General features: G+C 50.0%; 1 protein-coding gene across 4 annotated transcripts in view; it reads left to right on the top strand.

Moving 5' to 3' along the window:
- LRRC8A (leucine rich repeat containing 8 VRAC subunit A) overlaps positions 1–19,298 on the top strand; it is a 36,630-nt gene that overhangs the window by 7,354 nt on the left and 9,978 nt on the right. For 3 of the 4 annotated variants that reach the window (XR_010323008.1, XM_003407662.4, XM_023544853.2), the window contains exon 3: positions 11,792–13,956. Coding sequence is in view for 3 of the 4 variants with exons in the window: in XM_003407662.4 (XP_003407710.1) it covers positions 11,800–13,956 (2,157 nt within the window). In the remaining variant the exon portion in view is untranslated. Of the gene's footprint in view, positions 1–7,319; positions 9,785–11,791; positions 13,957–19,298 lie in introns of all 4 variants that reach the window. The other variant, XM_064291346.1, reaches the window with a different exon arrangement.

Below are 19,298 nucleotides of genomic sequence, written 5' to 3'. Positions count from 1 at the left end.
CTGGGCCTCAGATTTCACACTCTTAAAGAGGCTGATAAAATCTGCCATAATCGTTCTGACAGAGACTAGAAGGACCCCAGAGGTCATGGTCCCCAGACCTTCTGTTAGCCCAGGACAGGAACCATTCCCAAAGCCAACTCTTCAGACAGGGATTGGACTGGACTTTAAGATAGAAAATGATACTGGTGAGGAGTGAGCTTTTGGGTCAAGTAGACACATAAGACTACGTGGGCAGCTCCTGTCTAGAGGGGAGATGAGAGGGCAGAGGGGGACAGACACTGATGGAATGGACACAGAAATACAGGGTGGAGAGAAGGAATGTGTTGTCTCATTAGGGTGAGAGCAACTAGGAGCATGTAGCAAGGTGTATATAAATTTTTGTATGAGAGACTGACTTGATTTGTAAATTTTCACTTAAAGCACAATAAAAATTAAAAAAACAAACCATAGTTGTAACAGCAGATGACATTGTAGAGACTTACTGTGTAGCAGTCTGTGTTCCAAAAGCTTTATGTGAACTATCTTACTCAGTCTTCACTACAACTGTCCAAGGAATAGGCTCATCATTCCATTTTACAGATGGGGAAATTGGAGGGAGGCTAAATGGCTTTCCCAAGGTCACACTGGTAGAGCAGGGGAGTGCCTTCCTGGTTGCCGTGCAGACTGGGAGCCCAGCATCAGTGCGCAGTACCTGGGAGCTCAGCCTGGTGGGTGCTGGGAGGCCCTGAGCCTTCACCTGGAGCTTGGCCTGCTGCCTCTCTGCGTGAATAGGGGAGAAGGCCCAAATGGGTGTCTCTAACTTGTCAACCTTCCATTTCACCTGCCTGGAGGGCTGGCCACGCCCTTGCCAGTTTGCAGCAGGATGAACCTGTTTGGGAGGCCCAGCCCAGTTGTGACAGCAATTTGGAAACTTGCCCCTCCCCCCAGCCCCAGACTGCTTTCCCCTCTTCCTTCCTGAATAGAGGGTGTGCCCTTCTACAGGGCCAAGCCAGTCAGCACCCCCATCTCTGGCCTCTGACTCACCCCAGCTAGGTATGGGTGTGGGGGCTTACAAGGTAGTGCCCCACTGTAGGGAGGGGACCCTCTGTGTGCCCAATGACGGGTGAAACTTTCCATCCCTTTCCTGGCTCTGGGACCAGAGGAAGCATGTGGCTTGGGGTGCTGACCCAGGAGGCTTCTTAGGGAAAGCCCTTCTCCCTCCTGCTGGAAGAGTGTTGGAAGGAAGGCCTTCCCATCTGTGGGACTAGGAGGAGGGTGCCAGCCTTCCCCTCCCCTCCCGCCTGGGAAGTTTTCTCCTCTGTCTGTTTGCGCTTTAACAAAAGGCCCTCTGTGCCTTGTTCACCCGGCGACCCACGCCTGCCCGCCACCACTCAGGTGTGGGAGCCACAGCAAATCTCTGCGGGGCAACTTGGGATCTGGGGCACACTCGGGTGGCCTCCCTCTTGGACAGAGGGGACAGGATGCCATTTCTCTGGCTCCCTTCCCTGATAGTAAGAAGCATCAGTCGGGTAACGTAAGCACAATTGATACCTAAGGTGTGGTCGTGAGTGCAGACAGCCAACTCTCCAACCTCTGTCCTTTCTTGGATCCTCAGCTTGGGAAGGTCTCTAGTCTGAGGCTCTCCAAGTGTAGCCTGTGAAGTCCCAGGAGGTCCTGGAAGCCTCTGGGTGGTCTGGTCTGTGCTTGGAGGCATTTGTGCTTGTGACTTAGTTCTCACCTCACTCTATTTTCCTACTGAATTCTGGGGGGTGGAGGAGCTTCTGTGATGGCGGGTGGGGTTGTGGGGACGATAGTGCATGGACCCTGTGCCAGGTGTTGTGTTTGACCATAGTCTATAACCTCACAGCAACCCTTTGAGATAGGTACTATAGCATTCCCAATTGAGAGTTGAGGAAATGAGGCTCAGAAAGGAAAAGTCATTCTCCCAAGGGCCGAAGTGAGGAAGTGGTGGAGCTGGCATTTAAGTTGCTTCACCCTGGAACCTGCACTCTAACCCACTCTTCTTCCATTTTTTTTTTTTTTTTTAATAGCCCTGTTAAAATGTGTGTGTAATTTGGGTGGTTCAGGGAGGGACAGGAGTAACCTTTTTTTACCTTTTACAGTCCTCAGAAACCACACTCTAAGGAAGGCCTTTTGATTTTTTCCAAGTATTTTTTTTACTCATAAAAGTAAATGTAAACAATAGAAGAACGTATAGCGTAGACAACCGCCTACAAACTTACACGTCTTCAGACCTAACTACTTACGGGTCTAGCGTGGAGCAGTTCTCCTCTGCACGCGGGTTGCCGTGAGTTGGAACCGACTCAGTGGCAACTAGCAGCAACAGTAGCCTTCCAGGATTATGTGTGTATAGTAATAAGCTTATTAGCAATATAATTTTTAAAACAAGAATGAGATCATACATTTTATATACTGTTCAGCATCTTGTCTTTTTTTCCCTAATATTTCTTGGACATCTTCCGGGTCATTATATACAGATCTACAAGGTAAGGATTGTTATTTCTATTTTCAATTGCAAAACAGAGGCTTAGGCTAAATAATTTGCCTGAGGTCATGGAATTATTTCATGCTAGGACTAGATTTGAATCCAGGTCCCCCCAACTCCAAAGCTCTTGCTCTTTGCGTCCCTCAGATCCACCCGTCATTGAGGGGAGGACGGTGGCTCTCTGGGTTGCTCATTTGGCACCCCTGGGACAGGGATGCCCCAGTCCTGCCCAGGGACCTGGTCCGGCTTCTCTTTACCTGCTTGCACCTTGTAGGATACAGCAGGCCTACATCTCATGCTTTTCTGCGTCTCCCTGGGGCAGGACAAGGCCAGGCAGGAGTGGGGCTCCCCATTCTGCAGTGCCCTTGGAGACACGCAGTCCACTGGTGCTGCTGCCTGGTGAGGAGCAGGCAGGGTGGAAGGAGCTGGGTCTGCTGCCCTGGTAATAACTGGCACAGTGGCTGCTGCGACCGCAAGCCTGTGGTAGAGGTAGGAGAGGACCAGCCAGGAGGATAGAAATGGGCAATTGCTTTTGGTAAATTTTTCATGATGAAATAGTTTAAGCACACAGGAAAATATAAAGAAGACTAGAACAGATATCTTTGTAGCCAGGACTCAGCTTTGTCAGACTTTAATGTTTTGCAATAATTGCCTCACGGGTATGTGTGTGTTTTATTAAATATATATACACACATACACATATGTATTTTTTTTTTTTTAAACATTTCAGGTACAGTTGAAGCCCCTTCCCCAATCCCGTTTCCTTCCCTTCCTAGAGGAAATTACCATCTTGGTGATTTCCATGCTTGTTTTTGATACCTTCATTACCTTATAGAAAACCTTGTATAATGCATGTATCATTCTATAGCTTTTGGGGGCGGGGAGAGTTCAACATTATTTTTGAGGTTTATCCACCTCGATACTTTTAGCTAAAGTTCATTAACTTTAATTGCTTTCAAGTATCATCGTATGCATAGAACAATTTATTTATCTTTGCTCCTGTTGATGGATTTCTGGTGTTTATTATCACAAACAATTCCTCAGTAAGCATTCTTGTCTGTGGCTTCTCAGGCCAGTGTGAAGAGTTTCCCTAAGGTCTATACCTAGGAGAGAAATTACTGGGTCATCAGGTTTGTGCATCCAAACTCCTCATCCAAGAATCCAACATTTTTCTTAATCTTCGTGGAGAAAACGGTATCTGATTGTTTTAATTTGGATTCCTCATTACTAATAAGGCTAAGAATTATTTCATACATTAATTTCCATTGGCCTTTTTTTCCTGTGAATTGCTTATTCCTGTATTTTGGCCATTTTTTAATTGGATCATCTTTTTCTTATATTTTTAGGAGTTCTTTATTTATCTTGGATATTAATTCCTTGGTGGTTATGCCCATTGCAAATATCTCCTCCCCATCTGTGACTTCTTTTCACTTGTTTATCATATCCCTTGGTATACACACTTTTTAACTTTAATGTGATTAATATATCAATCTTTTTCTATAAGGGTTTGTACTTTTTGAGGTAAGAAACCCTCCCCTATTTTAGGGACATTAAGATAGTCTCTTGAAATTTCCCTTTAAATGGTTTCAAGTTTTGCCTTAATCTTTAATTCATTGGAATTTATTTTTGTGCAAGACGGAGCTGGGACTGCACTTCTTTTCGTATGAATAACCACAAACCAGCACCGTCCATGGGAGCACCTTCTTTCCCCATGACCTGCAAAGCCAGTGCTATCATGTATTAAGTTCCCAGAAGTGTGAAGGCCTCTTTCTGGGCTGTCTCTTCTTGACTCATTGTCAGTTGGTCTGTCTATCCCTACATCAATACCACATCGTCTGAATTCCTATAGCTTTATGATAAGTCTCAATATCTGGTAGATGTCGCCTTCTTCCTTGTTCTTCCAAATGTCTTAGCTATTCTTCATCCTTTGAAATAGTAATTTAAAAAAAAATCTTTTTTTCTTAATTACCTGAATAACAATGCTCGTAACAGAAAATAGAGGTAAGTTTGGGGTGAAAAGAACTATAAAAAAAACAGCCTCAATATAAAAACGCTACCTAGATTTTTCAATGTGTGTATGTCTGTTAATTTATGGCAGAAGGGTTACTCTAGTACAATTTTGTTACCTACTTTTTTGCGATTACCATGCTTTGCACACTTTTTCATGCCATCAAGCGTTTTGCTGTAGCGTGTTTTTATCATTGCATGGTATTCCATCATATGATCGTTGTCTCGGTCACCTAGTGCTGCTATAACAGAAACACTACAGGTGGATGGCTTTAACAAAGAGAAGTTTATTTCCCCCCAGTAAAGCAGGCTAAAAGTCCAAATTCAGGGCGTGAGCTCCAGGGGAAGGCTTTCTCTGTCTGTTGGCCTTCTCATCTGTCTTCCCTCGGACTAGGAGCTTCTCCGTGCAGGGATGCGCTCTGCTCCCGGCAGTGCTCTCTTGGTGGTTACTCCCACCCACTGCCGTTGAGTCCATTCCCACTCATAGCGACCCCATAGGACAGAGTAAAACTGCACCATAGAGTTTCCAAGGAGCGCGTGGCAGATTTGACCTCTTGGTTGTCAGCTGTAGCACTTAACCATGACGCCACCAGGGTTGCCTCTTGGTGATTAGAGGTCCCCAACTCTGCTTGCTTCTCTTTTATCTCTTGTAAAATAAAAGGTGGTACAGGCCACACCCCAGAGAAACTCCCTTTACATTGGTTCGGGGGTACGACCTTTATAAGGGTGTTACAATCCCACCCTAATCCTCTTGAATATAAAATTACAATCACAAAGTGGAGGACAACCACATTATACTGGGAATTATGGCCCAGCCAAATTGATACACATATTTTGGGAGGGACACAATTCAACCCATGACCATCATTTAATAAGTATTTAACCAATCACCCAATAATGGGCATCTGGGTGGTTTCCAGTTTTCCTGGGGTATAAACAACACTGTGATGAACATTCCTATAACGGGTTCTTTGTCCTAGAGTCTTTCCCAGATGATTGCCCTCCTCCCTCCTACCACCTCTCTTTTTTGGACTCAGCTCAGTTCAGCAAGCCTTTAGCCTTTAGTCTTCTGTATTCTAGACTTTGTACAAGAGACCAGGGATAAATCTGAAATGGTCTGTGTCCTGAAGAGCTCCCCACCTCTGTCCCCACCCCTCTGTGGTCTCTTGCCTATGGCCTCCTGAGCTGCCCTACGAATAGTCTGCCTCAGAGGTAGGTGTTAATTCCTGCCCTCTAGGTGGGCACCGGCCCCAGGTGAAATGGATACAACAGTTCTGGGAAAAGGAGGAATAGCTAGAGCAGAGCCCAGAAAAAGTAAGGCACATTTCTTTTTTATCTTTGTTCAGCCACCCTGGTTTCAAACTCTTTCATCTTTGTCCTGTATTTGCTATCCTCACCAAATTCTCCATCTCTTGGGGCAGAGACCTGACCCGACCCAACTTCTTAGTACCACACTCAAACCGCCCTCTCAAAACTACAAAGAATGCCTGGTCCCCACACCTGACAGCTGCTCGCTCTTTCTTTGGAACTGTATTTATTTTAATTTCTATTGTTGTGTGCTGACGAGTTGATTCTGACACATAGCGACCCTAGAGGACAGAATAGAGCTGCCCCATAGGATTTCTCAGGCAGTAACCTTTATGGGAACAGATCGCCAGGCCTTGTCTCTGTAGAGCCACTGGTGCGTTTGAACTGCCAACCTTTCGGGTAGCACCCAAGCATGTAACATTGTGCCACCAGGGCACTCATTAAATTGTATACTGTTTTTTAATTGCAAAGGTAATGCATGCTGGCAAAAATTTCAAAGTTTCCTTTTTAAGATTCTGTATCCTACTCCCACTCCAAGAAATAGCCCCACCTCATAGTGCAGGGAGGTCAGGGGGTTATCAAAATGGGATTGTGTTTTATTTATTATTTTCCTGGATCTTTTTTCCAAAATGGCAGTACATACAGAGTTATGTCATTCCCCCCAAAAGGCTCTGTCACATTCTAGTGACTTCTTTACAGTACTGAGATGCACTTATTGCCTACCTCTTGTGTGCCCTCTAATTCTGTTTCTTCCCCAGGTGTTTGTGGCCCTCTGGGTTTTCCTTCTTCCTCAGGCTATTACTGCTCTGGTGGTACGCACTTTTCATTCACTCATCAAGTACCTGTTGAAGACCAGGAAACTTGGGGAGGGCTCAGTTTTTCTCCCCTCCACCCGCTCATTCCTACGCCAGGCCCTGGCCTTTCAAACACTTCAGGAGGCAGGACCTATCTTGAGCACCAGTCCACACTTGGGAGAACTAAGACTCAGAGAGATGAAGACAGCCCCCAACGTCACTCTGCTAGTAATTGGCAGAGCCCACACTGAACCCAGGCCTGTTCCTCCATCACCCAACTCACATCTTCCTTCACTGCTGTGTGGGGATTGTCCCCCACCTGCCTAAGGTCCAACATACTAGTGGTTTAGGAAACCCCATTTCTGTGATTTTGATATTCTGAGAGCTAGATGAGGCATTTGATACCATCCCCATTTTATGGATGGGGAAGCCAGCGTGCCAAGAGGGGAAGCATTGCCTGGCTCCTGAACAGTCGTTTTTTCTCTTCACTGTATATAGGAACAGTCAGTGTTCCTATATACAAAAATAAATAAATAAATAAATATTTTTGGTATATGGGAACAGTCAGGACAAGGGGTGTCTGTGGTGGGGGGTTGGGGCCAGAACTCTGCTACACATTATTGGGGAGGGAGGAATCCAGGTTGGGCAGACCCACCCCTTGGTACCTTGGCCCACCTTTTGCAAAGCCTGGGCATATCTGTGATAGATTCTCTGCTCTCTTCCAGATGGGAAAACTGAGGCCCTGAGTGGTAAGCCAGTCCACACGTCTGCTAAGAGGCAGTGCTGAGCATGGAAGACTGTCCAGGGAGAGGTCAAATGCACTGCCTGGCAGGAAGCTTCCTGAAAAAGACACCTATCGTAACTGAGAGAAAAGGTCCCCCCACTCCATTAAAACTGTCCCGCTCCCCTTCCTGCGCTTTCCTGACTACACTCAGGTGTACGTCAGGGATAGTTGTCCTGGTGGGTCTGTGCCATCTGAATGGCTCCCTTCAGAGTTGCTGTTTGTCTGGGCTCCATAGCAGACCTGAGTTGGAAGGCTACCTCTGTCACTTACAGACTGTGTGTGGTCAGGCACATTACTCTCCCTCTGCGCCTCAGTTTTCCCATCTATAAAATGAGGATGAAACAATGGACACCTCCTGAGCTTGTTGTGAGGATTCTGGGCTTACCAGATCGGTTGTCAGTCTCTAAACGGGGAGTTGTTCGAACCGTGGGTGTTCAGTCACCTCAAGAGACCAAGCTCCTGGCTGGGTCCCTGTACTAGTGACTGGGGCTGCAACAAAGAATCTACTGGAGCTCCCCACCTGTTTGAGGATTCATTTCCTTCCTCAGGGTCCCCAGGATTGGGCAGGAACAGGGAGGGCCCAGAGGCTTGCTGGCTTCAGCTTCCTCCCTCTCCCCCTGAAGACCCTACCCTGCCCCACATCCACCTGAAACTTGGCTCTGCCCTCTCCCCCCACCATGCCCTGAGGCCAGTGCCCTGCACTGCGCCCACTCCTACCCTGTCCCCTCTTCAGATGTTCTGAATTTATTGACTCCCTACTGTGTGCAGAAGATTGCCGTCCTCAAGGAGCTTCTGGTTTCCCCAGGTGATGAGGCTGAGTATAGATGATGATACCAGCTAAAACTGACTGCCCGTCCCACTTTAAAACCATTACATTTCATTGACTTCCTAGCAGCCCTGGAAGGTAGTCACCATTTTATATGTGAGGAATCTGAGACTGAGAGCCAGTGAGGAGCTTGCTGGAGGTCTTGCAGTGAGGCTGAAGCAGAGCCTGGGCTCAAAGCTTGGTCTCCAGCTCATCCAGACTTAACGCCTCCTTTCCTCCCTCTTCCCAGCAAGAGCCATGCAAGAGCAGAAGCCACTTTGTGCTGGGAGGCAGGCACCTGGCCATTCTCCTGTTGGGGCCCTGGATTTGGCATCTGCACCCCCTCTCCTGATTTCTCCCAACATTCCATCCAAGAGGGGCAGTGAGACGGGAACATAGGTGTAGCTAGAGGTGACCCCTTGGGACAGATCACCTGCACAAGGATTAGCCTGTGCTGGCATCCCAGTCCTGCCCCTTTTTAGCTTTGTGACCCGGGTCCATGACTCTGCCTCTCTGTCTTCCTCTGCCTCGTGGGAATGGTAACAGCCCTGCACTGAGGAGGCACTGGGTCCTCCAGGTCAAGGGTTGGCACAGGACTGGGCACACTATCCCCCCAACTGGTAGCTGGAAGGGTAGAGGCCCCTCTGCCCGTGGAGCCCATTTCCTGGGTTTTTGGGGAGTGGTGTTGCCTTGCGTGGGTCAGTTCTTACCTCTGCCCTGGTGCTATCCCACCACACACTGCCCCAGTCGAAGGGACTGTCTCCTCTGTGCAGCCCTTCCCAGTGGGGAGCTGGCATCCATCTCTTCTGCCTAAGCATGTCCTGCTGTAGCCGTGGGTATCCCTCATCTGACATGGGCCCAGTTATTTCGGCATTCCTCTCTCTCTCCTGTACCTTCTCACACTGGACCAAGAAGACACTGAGGCAAGGATACAGCTTGGCCATTTCTGTTGCTCCCACAGGACCTGGCCAAAGGGCTGAGCAGAGAGTTGAGGTTGTGCTTGGAGACTGGGTGTGATGGGGAGGGGAGTGGGTAAGAGTCAGACATACTGGATGGAATGGACTGTTTCCTACCTTGGGCGAGTTGTTTTACCTCTCTGAGCGTCAAGTTCCCTCACCTGTAAAACAGAGCTGTGATCACTTCCCACCTCAGCTGAAGGGGTCAGGAAGGCAGCAGGAGTCCATAGGTGACTCCTCACTGTGAGGGGACTGGGTGTTCTCCTTTATGTTGACACATACTCTACTACCCCCTCAGAAATAGGGTGAAGTTGTGACCACATCCTGCCTGGTCATAAACTACCCCCACCCCAAATGTTTGGCACTCTGCCTGTGTATGGCATGGCAGTCTTATACGGGACTCCTGGGCAGGTTGTTACATGCCCTCAGGCCTGCTCGTCTTGGCCCCTCCTCCCTTCCGGTCCCAATCCGCAGGCCCCCGTCCGGATGTGGACACTGGGAGTCAGGAAGTGAGGGAAGGGTGTTTCTCAGCTGGAGGCAGTCTTCATGATTCAGCAGGCCCTCCCCCAGAGTGCCACTTTCCCAGGAGTGTGGGTGGTGTGAGGAGCCAGATGGTCATTAGAGGGCCTGGGGCCTTCCTGTGGGGTAGGTGCAAGGCGTAGCCTGAGAGGCCTGGCCTCACCAGGAGGGCTGTCCCCTGGGCTGGAGCCGCCGGCTTAGGGCGGGTGGTAGTGTCTGGTGGCCCTGTGGTGACCTGAGCTCTGGTAACCCTTGGCGAGGCACAGAGGCTGAACTTCTGGGCCTGGTTTCTCTTGGCACTGCCTGTATGTGGGGCCTTGAGCAGGTGGAGAACAAGCCTCACACAGTGGTGAGGATGTGAACTTGGCAGTGGAGGGACAGACTTGGGTTCAGTGTTTGCCACTCACTAGCACAGTGACATTGGGTGGTGACTTCACCTCTCTGAGCCTTAATTCCCTCATCTGTGGAATGGGGCTAAAAGCAGGCCCTGCCTCCCAGGCCATTGAAAGGATTCTGTGAGAGCCTGTGTGGGAACCACTTAGCCCATTGACTAGCACAGACCAGGCCTTCAGCGAACAGAGCAGCCACCATCACCTCTGTTAAGTACCCATTTCCACCTCCCTAAGGTAGGAGGGTCCTGTCCCCTACCCCCGCCCCCCTGCACCTGTTCCAGTGTGCTTTGAAAAGCTGGAGATGGGAAGCGTTTAGCATTTGCAGGGAGGTCCCATTTCGTGAAGAGTTTGTTACCATGTCATTATTAATATTACCGGTAATCGAAATAAGGTGGCCCAGTTCCTAACCCAGGTACTCCTATTCCTCTTCTGCAGAGAACCAGACCCATTTGGCAAAACACAGGTATTTGCTTTAAAATCTAGAGTCTAGTTTACAAAATAGGGTGTCCAGTAAAATCACTTTATTTTTTAAAATTTACAGGAAAGGTATTACTCATTGACAAGTTAACAATGGGTAACCCTGGGTGGTGTTTTTACAGTGACTTTTATTGTCTTTATGCTTTTTATACTACTATAAGTGTTCTCCCGTGAACACACAATACCTATAAGAACAGCTGCCCTTCACAGGGTGACCACGGATGGCCCAAGGGAAGGCCTCCTGGAGGCAGACATGATTCCTTCCTCTACGTTTATTTTGCTGGCACCTCCTATGTGTCATTGGCTGGATTTATTTCCTAAATGTGGCTTCTTATTCAGCGTTTCTCAAACTTTGCCAGTCATTAGAACCCCTGAACTCAAGTGATAAAAATCAATTCCCAGGCTCCACCTGAGACCTCCTGAATTAGACCTGCGGGGTCAGGGGCAGAGTGGGGGAATCTGCTGCCGCTGACTCAGTTTCAGCTGCTGTTTTCGGTTTCTTTATACACATACATATATGCACACAGACAGATAAATTCACATCAGTGCATAGGTATAATTGGATCATCCAGGTTTGGGGTGGAGAACGATTTTGTTTTCTTGTCCTCTTTCTGTTTGGCTCCTGCCCCCAGGAGCGTGTCCTTAACAGCCCTTTGTGTGTGCCCGTCCAGTTTTCCCTCAGTGGTCGCACAATCCTATAGAGACATAACCCTATGCACACAGGTGGACTTCTTCTAAAACTTCATTATTTGTTTTACAAAATGAGTTTTCATGTGACCCACTGGACTACCGTTTGCTTTTCTCACATGTCACGGAAATGTCTTCAGATCCCTCGTGCAGCTTCGTGATGGCTGTGTCCTGTTCGTTGGTGGACTCAGAGTTATAAACAAGGCCCTCAGGTCAATCTGACCACAAATAGGATGGAATAGTAAAGACAGAGATTCCCTCATGGTCTTACTGGAATGTAGAGTGAGATTCTAGTGTGAGGGACAGGCGAGTTAGGAGATGGTGAGGCCACGTTAGTGATCTGTCTGCGTGGGCCCAACTTCGCAGTCTTCCTGTCTGTAAAATGAAAATACCTCCTGTTTTCCTCCATGGTGGTTTCCCAGCCAACAGGTCACCATGTAGTTTGTGGAGAAGAGTTGACCGTGGGCTGTCCCATGGGGTGACAAGACTAGGTGACTGTTGTTACCTTCCCCTGACCACTGGTTTCCAGGAAACCCAGGCCACTCTGTGATAACCTCTGCTTGTGGGTCTCTTTCAGGTTGAACCATGATTCCAGTGACGGAGCTCCGCTACTTTGCGGACACACAGCCAGCATACCGGATTCTGAAGCCATGGTGGGATGTGTTCACCGACTATATCTCCATCGTCATGCTGATGATCGCTGTCTTTGGCGGGACGCTGCAGGTCACCCAGGACAAGATGATCTGCCTGCCTTGTAAGTGGGTCACCAAGGACTCCTGCAACGACTCATTCCGGGGCTGGGTGGCCCCCAGCCCGGAGCCTACCTACCCCAACACGACGCTCCTGCCGACTCCTGACACAGGCCCCACAGGAATCAAGTACGACCTGGACCGGCACCAGTACAACTATGTGGATGCCGTGTGCTATGAGAATCGGCTGCACTGGTTTGCCAAGTACTTCCCCTACCTGGTTCTCCTGCACACACTCATCTTCTTGGCCTGCAGCAACTTCTGGTTCAAGTTCCCCCGCACCAGCTCGAAGCTGGAGCACTTTGTGTCTATCCTGCTCAAGTGCTTTGACTCGCCTTGGACCACACGGGCCCTGTCAGAGACGGTGGTGGAGGAGAGTGACCCCAAGCCAGCCTTCAGCAAGATGAACGGCTCCATGGATAAGAAGTCATCCACGGTCAGCGAGGACGTGGAGGCCACCGTGCCCATGCTGCAGCGGACCAAGTCACGCATTGAGCAGGGCATCGTGGACCGCTCAGAGACGGGTGTGCTGGACAAGAAGGAAGGGGAGCAAGCCAAGGCACTGTTTGAGAAGGTGAAGAAGTTTCGAACCCATGTGGAGGAGGGAGATATTGTGTACCGCCTCTACATGCGGCAGACCATCATCAAGGTGATCAAGTTCATCCTCATCATCTGCTACACTGTCTACTATGTGCACAACATCAAGTTTGACGTGGACTGCACTGTGGACATCGAGAGCCTGACGGGCTACCGCACCTACCGTTGTGCTCACCCTCTGGCCACGCTCTTCAAGATCCTGGCGTCCTTCTATATCAGCCTGGTCATCTTCTACGGCCTCATCTGCATGTACACGCTGTGGTGGATGTTGCGGCGTTCCCTCAAGAAGTACTCGTTTGAGTCAATTCGCGAGGAGAGCAGCTATAGTGACATCCCCGATGTCAAGAATGACTTTGCCTTCATGCTTCACCTCATCGACCAGTATGATCCGCTCTACTCAAAGCGCTTCGCTGTCTTCCTTTCGGAGGTAAGTGAGAACAAGTTGCGGCAGCTGAACCTCAACAATGAGTGGACACTGGACAAGCTGCGGCAGCGGCTCACCAAGAACGCACAGGACAAGCTGGAGCTGCACCTATTCATGCTTAGTGGCATCCCTGACACTGTGTTTGACCTGGTGGAGCTGGAGGTGCTGAAGCTGGAGCTGATCCCTGATGTGACCATCCCACCCAGCATTGCCCAGCTCACTGGCCTCAAGGAGCTGTGGCTGTACCATACGGCAGCCAAGATCGAGGCTCCCGCCCTGGCCTTCCTGCGTGAGAACTTGCGGGCACTGCACATCAAGTTCACTGACATCAAGGAGATCCCACTGTGGATTTACAGCCTGAAGACCCTGGAGGAGCTGCACCTGACAGGCAACCTGAGCGCGGAGAACAACCGCTACATCGTCATTGATGGGCTGCGAGAACTGAAGCGCCTCAAGGTGCTGCGGCTCAAGAGCAACCTGAGCAAGCTGCCACAGGTGGTCACGGACGTGGGCGTGCACCTGCAGAAGCTGTCCATCAACAATGAGGGGACCAAGCTCATTGTCCTCAACAGCCTCAAGAAGATGGTGAACCTGACGGAGCTGGAGCTGATCCGCTGTGACCTGGAGCGCATCCCTCACTCCATCTTCAGCCTCCATAACCTGCAGGAGATCGACCTGAAGGACAACAACCTCAAGACCATTGAGGAGATAATCAGCTTCCAGCACCTGCACCGCCTCACCTGCCTTAAGCTGTGGTACAACCACATCGCCTACATCCCCATCCAGATCGGCAACCTCACCAACCTCGAGCGCCTCTACCTGAACCGCAACAAGATCGAGAAGATTCCCACCCAGCTGTTTTACTGCCGCAAGCTGCGCTATCTGGACCTCAGCCACAACAACCTGACCTTCCTTCCCGCTGACATTGGCCTCCTGCAGAACCTCCAGAATCTGGCCATCACAGCCAACCGGGTGAGTGGCCTGGCCACCGCCTGGCACGTAGGCTGACGGGTGGACTGGCCGCGGTGGGGTGTTTAGGAGGCCTGGAGTCTTGGGACTGTCTGGTGCGCCCAAGTTGGACTCCCCACCTGTGGTTCTCAGAACAACTCAGGAGAGAACTTGTTAAAAACACAGACTCTCAGCCCCAGCCCAGACCGACGAATCAGAATCTTGGGAATGGGGGCCTAGTTTGTGTTTTTGCCACAAAGTGCTGCAGAGTTTTTCTGAGCGGGGTGGTGCTGCCAGCAGAGATGGTCCAGTCAGGTGGGGCCTCTCACCGGGTGTACTTTGAGCCAGGTTCCTTGTAGGCAGGGATCTGCAGGTGCAGAGCTTGTGGTTCTCTCTGGGGGCTGGGTTATAGAAGGTGGAACTTAGCCCGGAGCTTGTGGTATCTTCTTCAGCTTGGCCCTGCCTGGATTTGGAGCTGAGGGGCCAACGTGGATCCACCAGGAATGGAAACTGTAGGTGGCTGGTACTTGCTGAAGTGAGACCAAATAGTCTCTGCAGTTCCTGGTGTTGCTCACATCCCTATCCTCTTGTGTTTTGGGGGCTGGTGAAGCACAGTTGGTGTAGGGGCTGGCTTGTTACTATCTGCCTTGCTTGAGAGGAAACTGCAAATCACTGTGGTTGACTTGGGTAGGCAGTGTGGGAGCCCGTGTCCTCGAAACCATTTGTGGCAGCTGGAGCCCCTGTGTGCCAGCCCCCTGCCTGGCTTCTTACCAGCTGAGGGTGGACCCACCTGAAGGAACCAGGGCTGAGGAAGCCCCTCACCTAAACCCCTTCCCCAGAGGTAGGCATGTGGAGTTAAGGGCAGGATTCTCCTGTGGCTTTGTGGCCTGGGCTTCTGCAGTGGAAACAAAGCCATAGCAGCTAGGAAGGTGGCCTCTCCCACCCATCTCTTACTGGGGCCCTGCAGAGAGGTTGACGGTTGAAAGAACAAGTCTGCCTGGTTGTTACTTTCAGGGTGGAGATTCTCGCCATTAGGGGATGGTGGTAGAAGTCTGAGGCCGAGGCCTGGGAGATGAGGGGGAGACCTAATTCAGCCCCACCTCTGCACTCCTCACAGACAGTGGCACTAAAGCAGCTCCAGTTGGTTTATTGAGCACTTGCTTAGTGCCACCCCTAAACAATGCTCCCATCGCCCTCCTGTGTCCTCCCCAAAGGGGGCTTTTCTCCAGCAGTCCAGGCACTGAGGGAGGAGAGCCCCAGAAAAAACCAAACACACACACTCCTCCCTGGCCTCAGGAAAGGACAAACCTTCTCTAGCATCACTCAGACTGGAGGGTTCAGGCACTCCTCAGACCACTTAGAAGCCCTTCCTCCAGTCTTTCTGCAAATGACTCGTCTTCTCCATAAATTAAGGATTGTGACACATTCTTATCTCCCCCACTCAAATTATGACTAATGCACACATATGTGTAGAAGGGCAAGGGTTACGTCTCAGGTTGCTTTAATCTGGAGAATCCCTTGAGAGAGAAGCCAAGTTTGGGAATCCCTGTAAAAATCTAGCCCTTTCTTTCATACATGGAGGGAAAACTAAGCAGCTCACCCAGAGCACAGTGTTGGAGCTGAGTCAGATTACTCCATGAACGGGTTCTGACTTTTCTCTGTCATCTCACGACCCTTTGTAATGATTGCCTTGTCCCAGGTGCTGCACCAAGGCTTGACTTGCTCCCCTACTGGGTAGAGGAGGGTATAGGACAGCCTTCAGCCGGCTCCCCATCCTGTTCTCAGCCCCATCTGCTCACACCAAGCATGCCTGTTGGCTGAGGTCACGTCTCAGGAAAGGCACTGGCTACAGGGACACTGTCCCAGAGGAAGGAGACCCTCTGGACACCCTATTTAGCATACTGCTTAATCATGTCCTGTCCCCACCCTCTGGAATACCAGAGGCCTTTATAGGAAAAAGGTTCACTTGCGCCTATCCTAACCAGGCTCCTCCTTTTGAGCTTGAGCCCTGAACCTCTCTGCTTCCTCACTCTCAGGGGCTTGATGGCTCTTGTAAACCACCATGGGTGGGGAAGGGACAGGATGGGTGCAGGTCTGGGCTCAGTCCCCTAGGTGTTACTTTCCCGGGTTTAAACTATTGCTATGGCAAGGAAGATTTTTATTCATTTAACCATTTGTTCATTGACTCAGCAAATTTTTAAAAATTTTCTTTTCTGCTGTTGTTGAGAATATACACAGCAGAACATACTCCAATTGAACAATTGCTACTTGTACAATTCAGTGACATTGATTACATTCTTCAAGATGTGCAACCATTTTCACCCTCCTTTTCCAAATTGTTCCTCCTCCATTAACACAGATTCACTGCCCTCTAAGTTTACTATCTAATCTTTCGAGTTGCAGTTGTCCGTTTTGTCGCGTATAGATCTTAAAAGAACACAATGCTTAAGGCGGGCATTGTTTACTAGTTAAGCTAAACTATCATTTGGTTTTAAGAAAGCTGCAGGGGATATTTTTGGTTTAAGGTTTAAAGATTATCCTAGGGCAATGGTGCCGGGGGTTCATCCAGCCTTGGCTCCAAAAAGTTTGGATTCCATGAGAATTTGAAGTTCTGTGGTGCATTTTCCCCTTTTTGATCAAGATCCTTTTATAGAATCTTTGAACAAAACATTCAGTAATGGTAGCCGGGCACCATTCAGTTCCTCTGGTCTCCTGTCAGAGTAAATGTTTTTTGAGTACTCCCATAGTCCAGGTTTGAAGCAAGGTGCTAGGGAGTTGGGAAGGACCAAGGCCCACTCCCTGCCCCTACTGAGCTCACCGTCTTGTGGGGAAAGACACGTAACAAGGCAATTAACATACAGTGTGATAAGAACTCTTTGAAGCACAGAGGAATGACCCCAACCCAGACTTAATACAGGGCAGGGTGGCCTCCTGAAGAAAGAGACATTTTACCTGGCCCCTGAAGAATGAGAAGGAATTAGCCAGGTGAGAAGGAAAGGGAGAATCTAGTACATTCAGCCTGTAGGGAACTGAAAGATGACTGGGAGGCCACAGGTGGGGGCAGGCTGGTGTGGAAAGGAGCAGGGAGATGAGCTGCCCCTGGGATTTGGACTTTATCTCAGGAGCAGGGATAGCGCCGTCCGCAGGGGAATGGTAGGGTCCTGTTCTTTTCCACTTAAGTTTCAGTTGCATTTTTATTTGTTCAAAGACCGTTTCCCCTTGCCAGGCCGTGGGCTCTGAAGACAGGGACCTTGATTGTTTTTTTCAATGCCTGACTTGTGGCAAATGTCTACCAAATTCTTGTTGATTGGGTGGGTAAAGGAGTGAGTAGACTTGCATCTTGAGAAATTACTGTTGCTGCAGGGAGGAGGGTGGATTCGAGGGGGCAGGATGAGAGGTTGAGAGCTCAGTTAGGAGACCACGTGTAGCTGTGGGTGAGGGGGGAGGTGGCTTGACCTGGGAAAGACTGCTAGGGATGGAGAGACATGGATGGATTTGGGAGAGATTCTGGAGGTAGAATCTGTAGACATGGGGATGGGTTGGATGTGGGGAAAGGGAGAGGTCTGGGGTGACTCACGGGTTTCTCACTTGGCTGTCCAGGTAGATGGAGGACGAGTGACACGGGATGGAGAAAGAAGCACAGGTCTGTGGAGGGGGAGGGTGTGTCCCGTGCTGGATGTTGAGGGCTCCTGGGACATTCAGACCATGTTGAATAGGCTTAAAGCTCAAGGAGATATCATCCCGAAGCTCATGGGTGAAACTGGAATCCTTGATGAGATCTCTGGGGAAAGGTGGAGGGAGAAGGGAGGGAGTCTGGCTAGAGCCTGAGGGGTGGACTGTGGAAGAGGAAGGCCGGGCAGGAGTGTGGAGGGTCTCAGGACAGGGAGGAGTCAGGTGAGAGCAGAATGGGTTCAGGTCTGGTAGATTAGGAACATTTGGTGACCTTGGCTGGATAGTTACAAGGGTGGACTGGGGCAGAAGCCGGATCACAGTGGACCAAGAAGAGAGACAGCGTCTTTCTGGATATTTGGTCACGAAGGTTGGAGAGCCATGCAGTGAGCAGCCACAGAAGGTTCCTGGGAGAGTTGTCATTTTTCTAAGACCAGGTAGACTTGAGGCCACCTAAATGCTGATGGTGGAGCCACTGGCAGATGAGGTCCTTGAGGTGGTGGGAGAGGATGGGATCGGGGTGTTGGGTGATACTTCTGAAGTCTAAAGGACAAGTGTGGCTGTGGTGGGGAGCCAAGTGACTGGGTATGCCTTCCTTTCTCTGTGGGCCTGGAGGGAGTTCACCAGGGAAGCGGGAGGGTGTGTCAAGGGGAAGGAGGCATTCTGGGGAGCCGCTGAGAAAGGGACTTGCCCACGGTTATACTCAAATGAGTGTCTGATTTGGCAGAATGAGAACAGAGCATAGGCTCTGAGTTGAGGAAGCAAGACTTATATCCTGCTCTCTCTGGCTATGCAACCTTGGACAAGTGTTGCCTTTTGCCTTTGTGGGCCTCAGCCTCCTCAGCAGGAAATGGGGACGGTGACAGAGCACCCTCAGGGTGGCTATTGCAGTCTCCATCATCTTCACATCGGATGGGGGCTCAGGTCTCCTGACTCTTGCCCTGCTGTGGGGGTCTCTCCTACCCGTGATAGCTGGAGGGAGTAGCTTTAGGACAATAGACCCAGTAATGACTCACATTTATAGGTGATCACTCAGCAGAAGGGCAGAAGAAGAACCTGGCATTTATGGAGCTCTTCCTTTGTGCCAGGAGAAACCGCCGGGCCCCACTGTTTGCTCCACTAATGGTGCACACCATTAGCAGAGTGGCTCAGAGCATGGACTGCTAAACCAGATCGCCTGGCTCCACCACTTCCTAGAAGCAGACTTCTGTTAGCTTCTCTAGGGTGTCAGTGTCCCCATCTGTAAAATGGGAAGACCTGTTGCCGTCGAGTTGATTCCGACTCATAGTGACCCTATAGGACAGAGTAGAACTGCCCCATAGGATTTCCAAGGAGCGGTTGGTAGGTTCGAACTGCCAACCTTTTGGTTAGCAGCCAAGCTCTTAACCACTGTGCCACCACGGCTCCCAAAATGAGAAGAATATTTTCAAACGGCTGTGAGGGTGAAATCAGCTCATAAGAGCAGTGCTCAGAGCAGAGCCTATAGTACGAGTGCTTCCTGTAGAGCAGTCCTGTAGTATGCAGCAGATGGGTGTTGCCTATTCAGATGTGCAAAATCAGAACAGACCAACAAACCCACCGCCTTCGAGCTGATTCCAACTCATAGCGACCCTACAGGACAGAGTAGAACTGCCCGATAGGGTTTCTAAGGCTGTAATGGAAGCAGACTGCCACATCTTTCTCCCGTGGAGCAGCTG

This window comes from Loxodonta africana, chromosome 9 (assembly GCF_030014295.1).
Source record: "Loxodonta africana isolate mLoxAfr1 chromosome 9, mLoxAfr1.hap2, whole genome shotgun sequence".
NCBI classification, from domain to species: Eukaryota; Metazoa; Chordata; class Mammalia; order Proboscidea; family Elephantidae; genus Loxodonta; species Loxodonta africana.
Note: the sequence above shows the minus strand (reverse complement) of the source record. Positions and strands in the feature narration are given on the sequence as shown.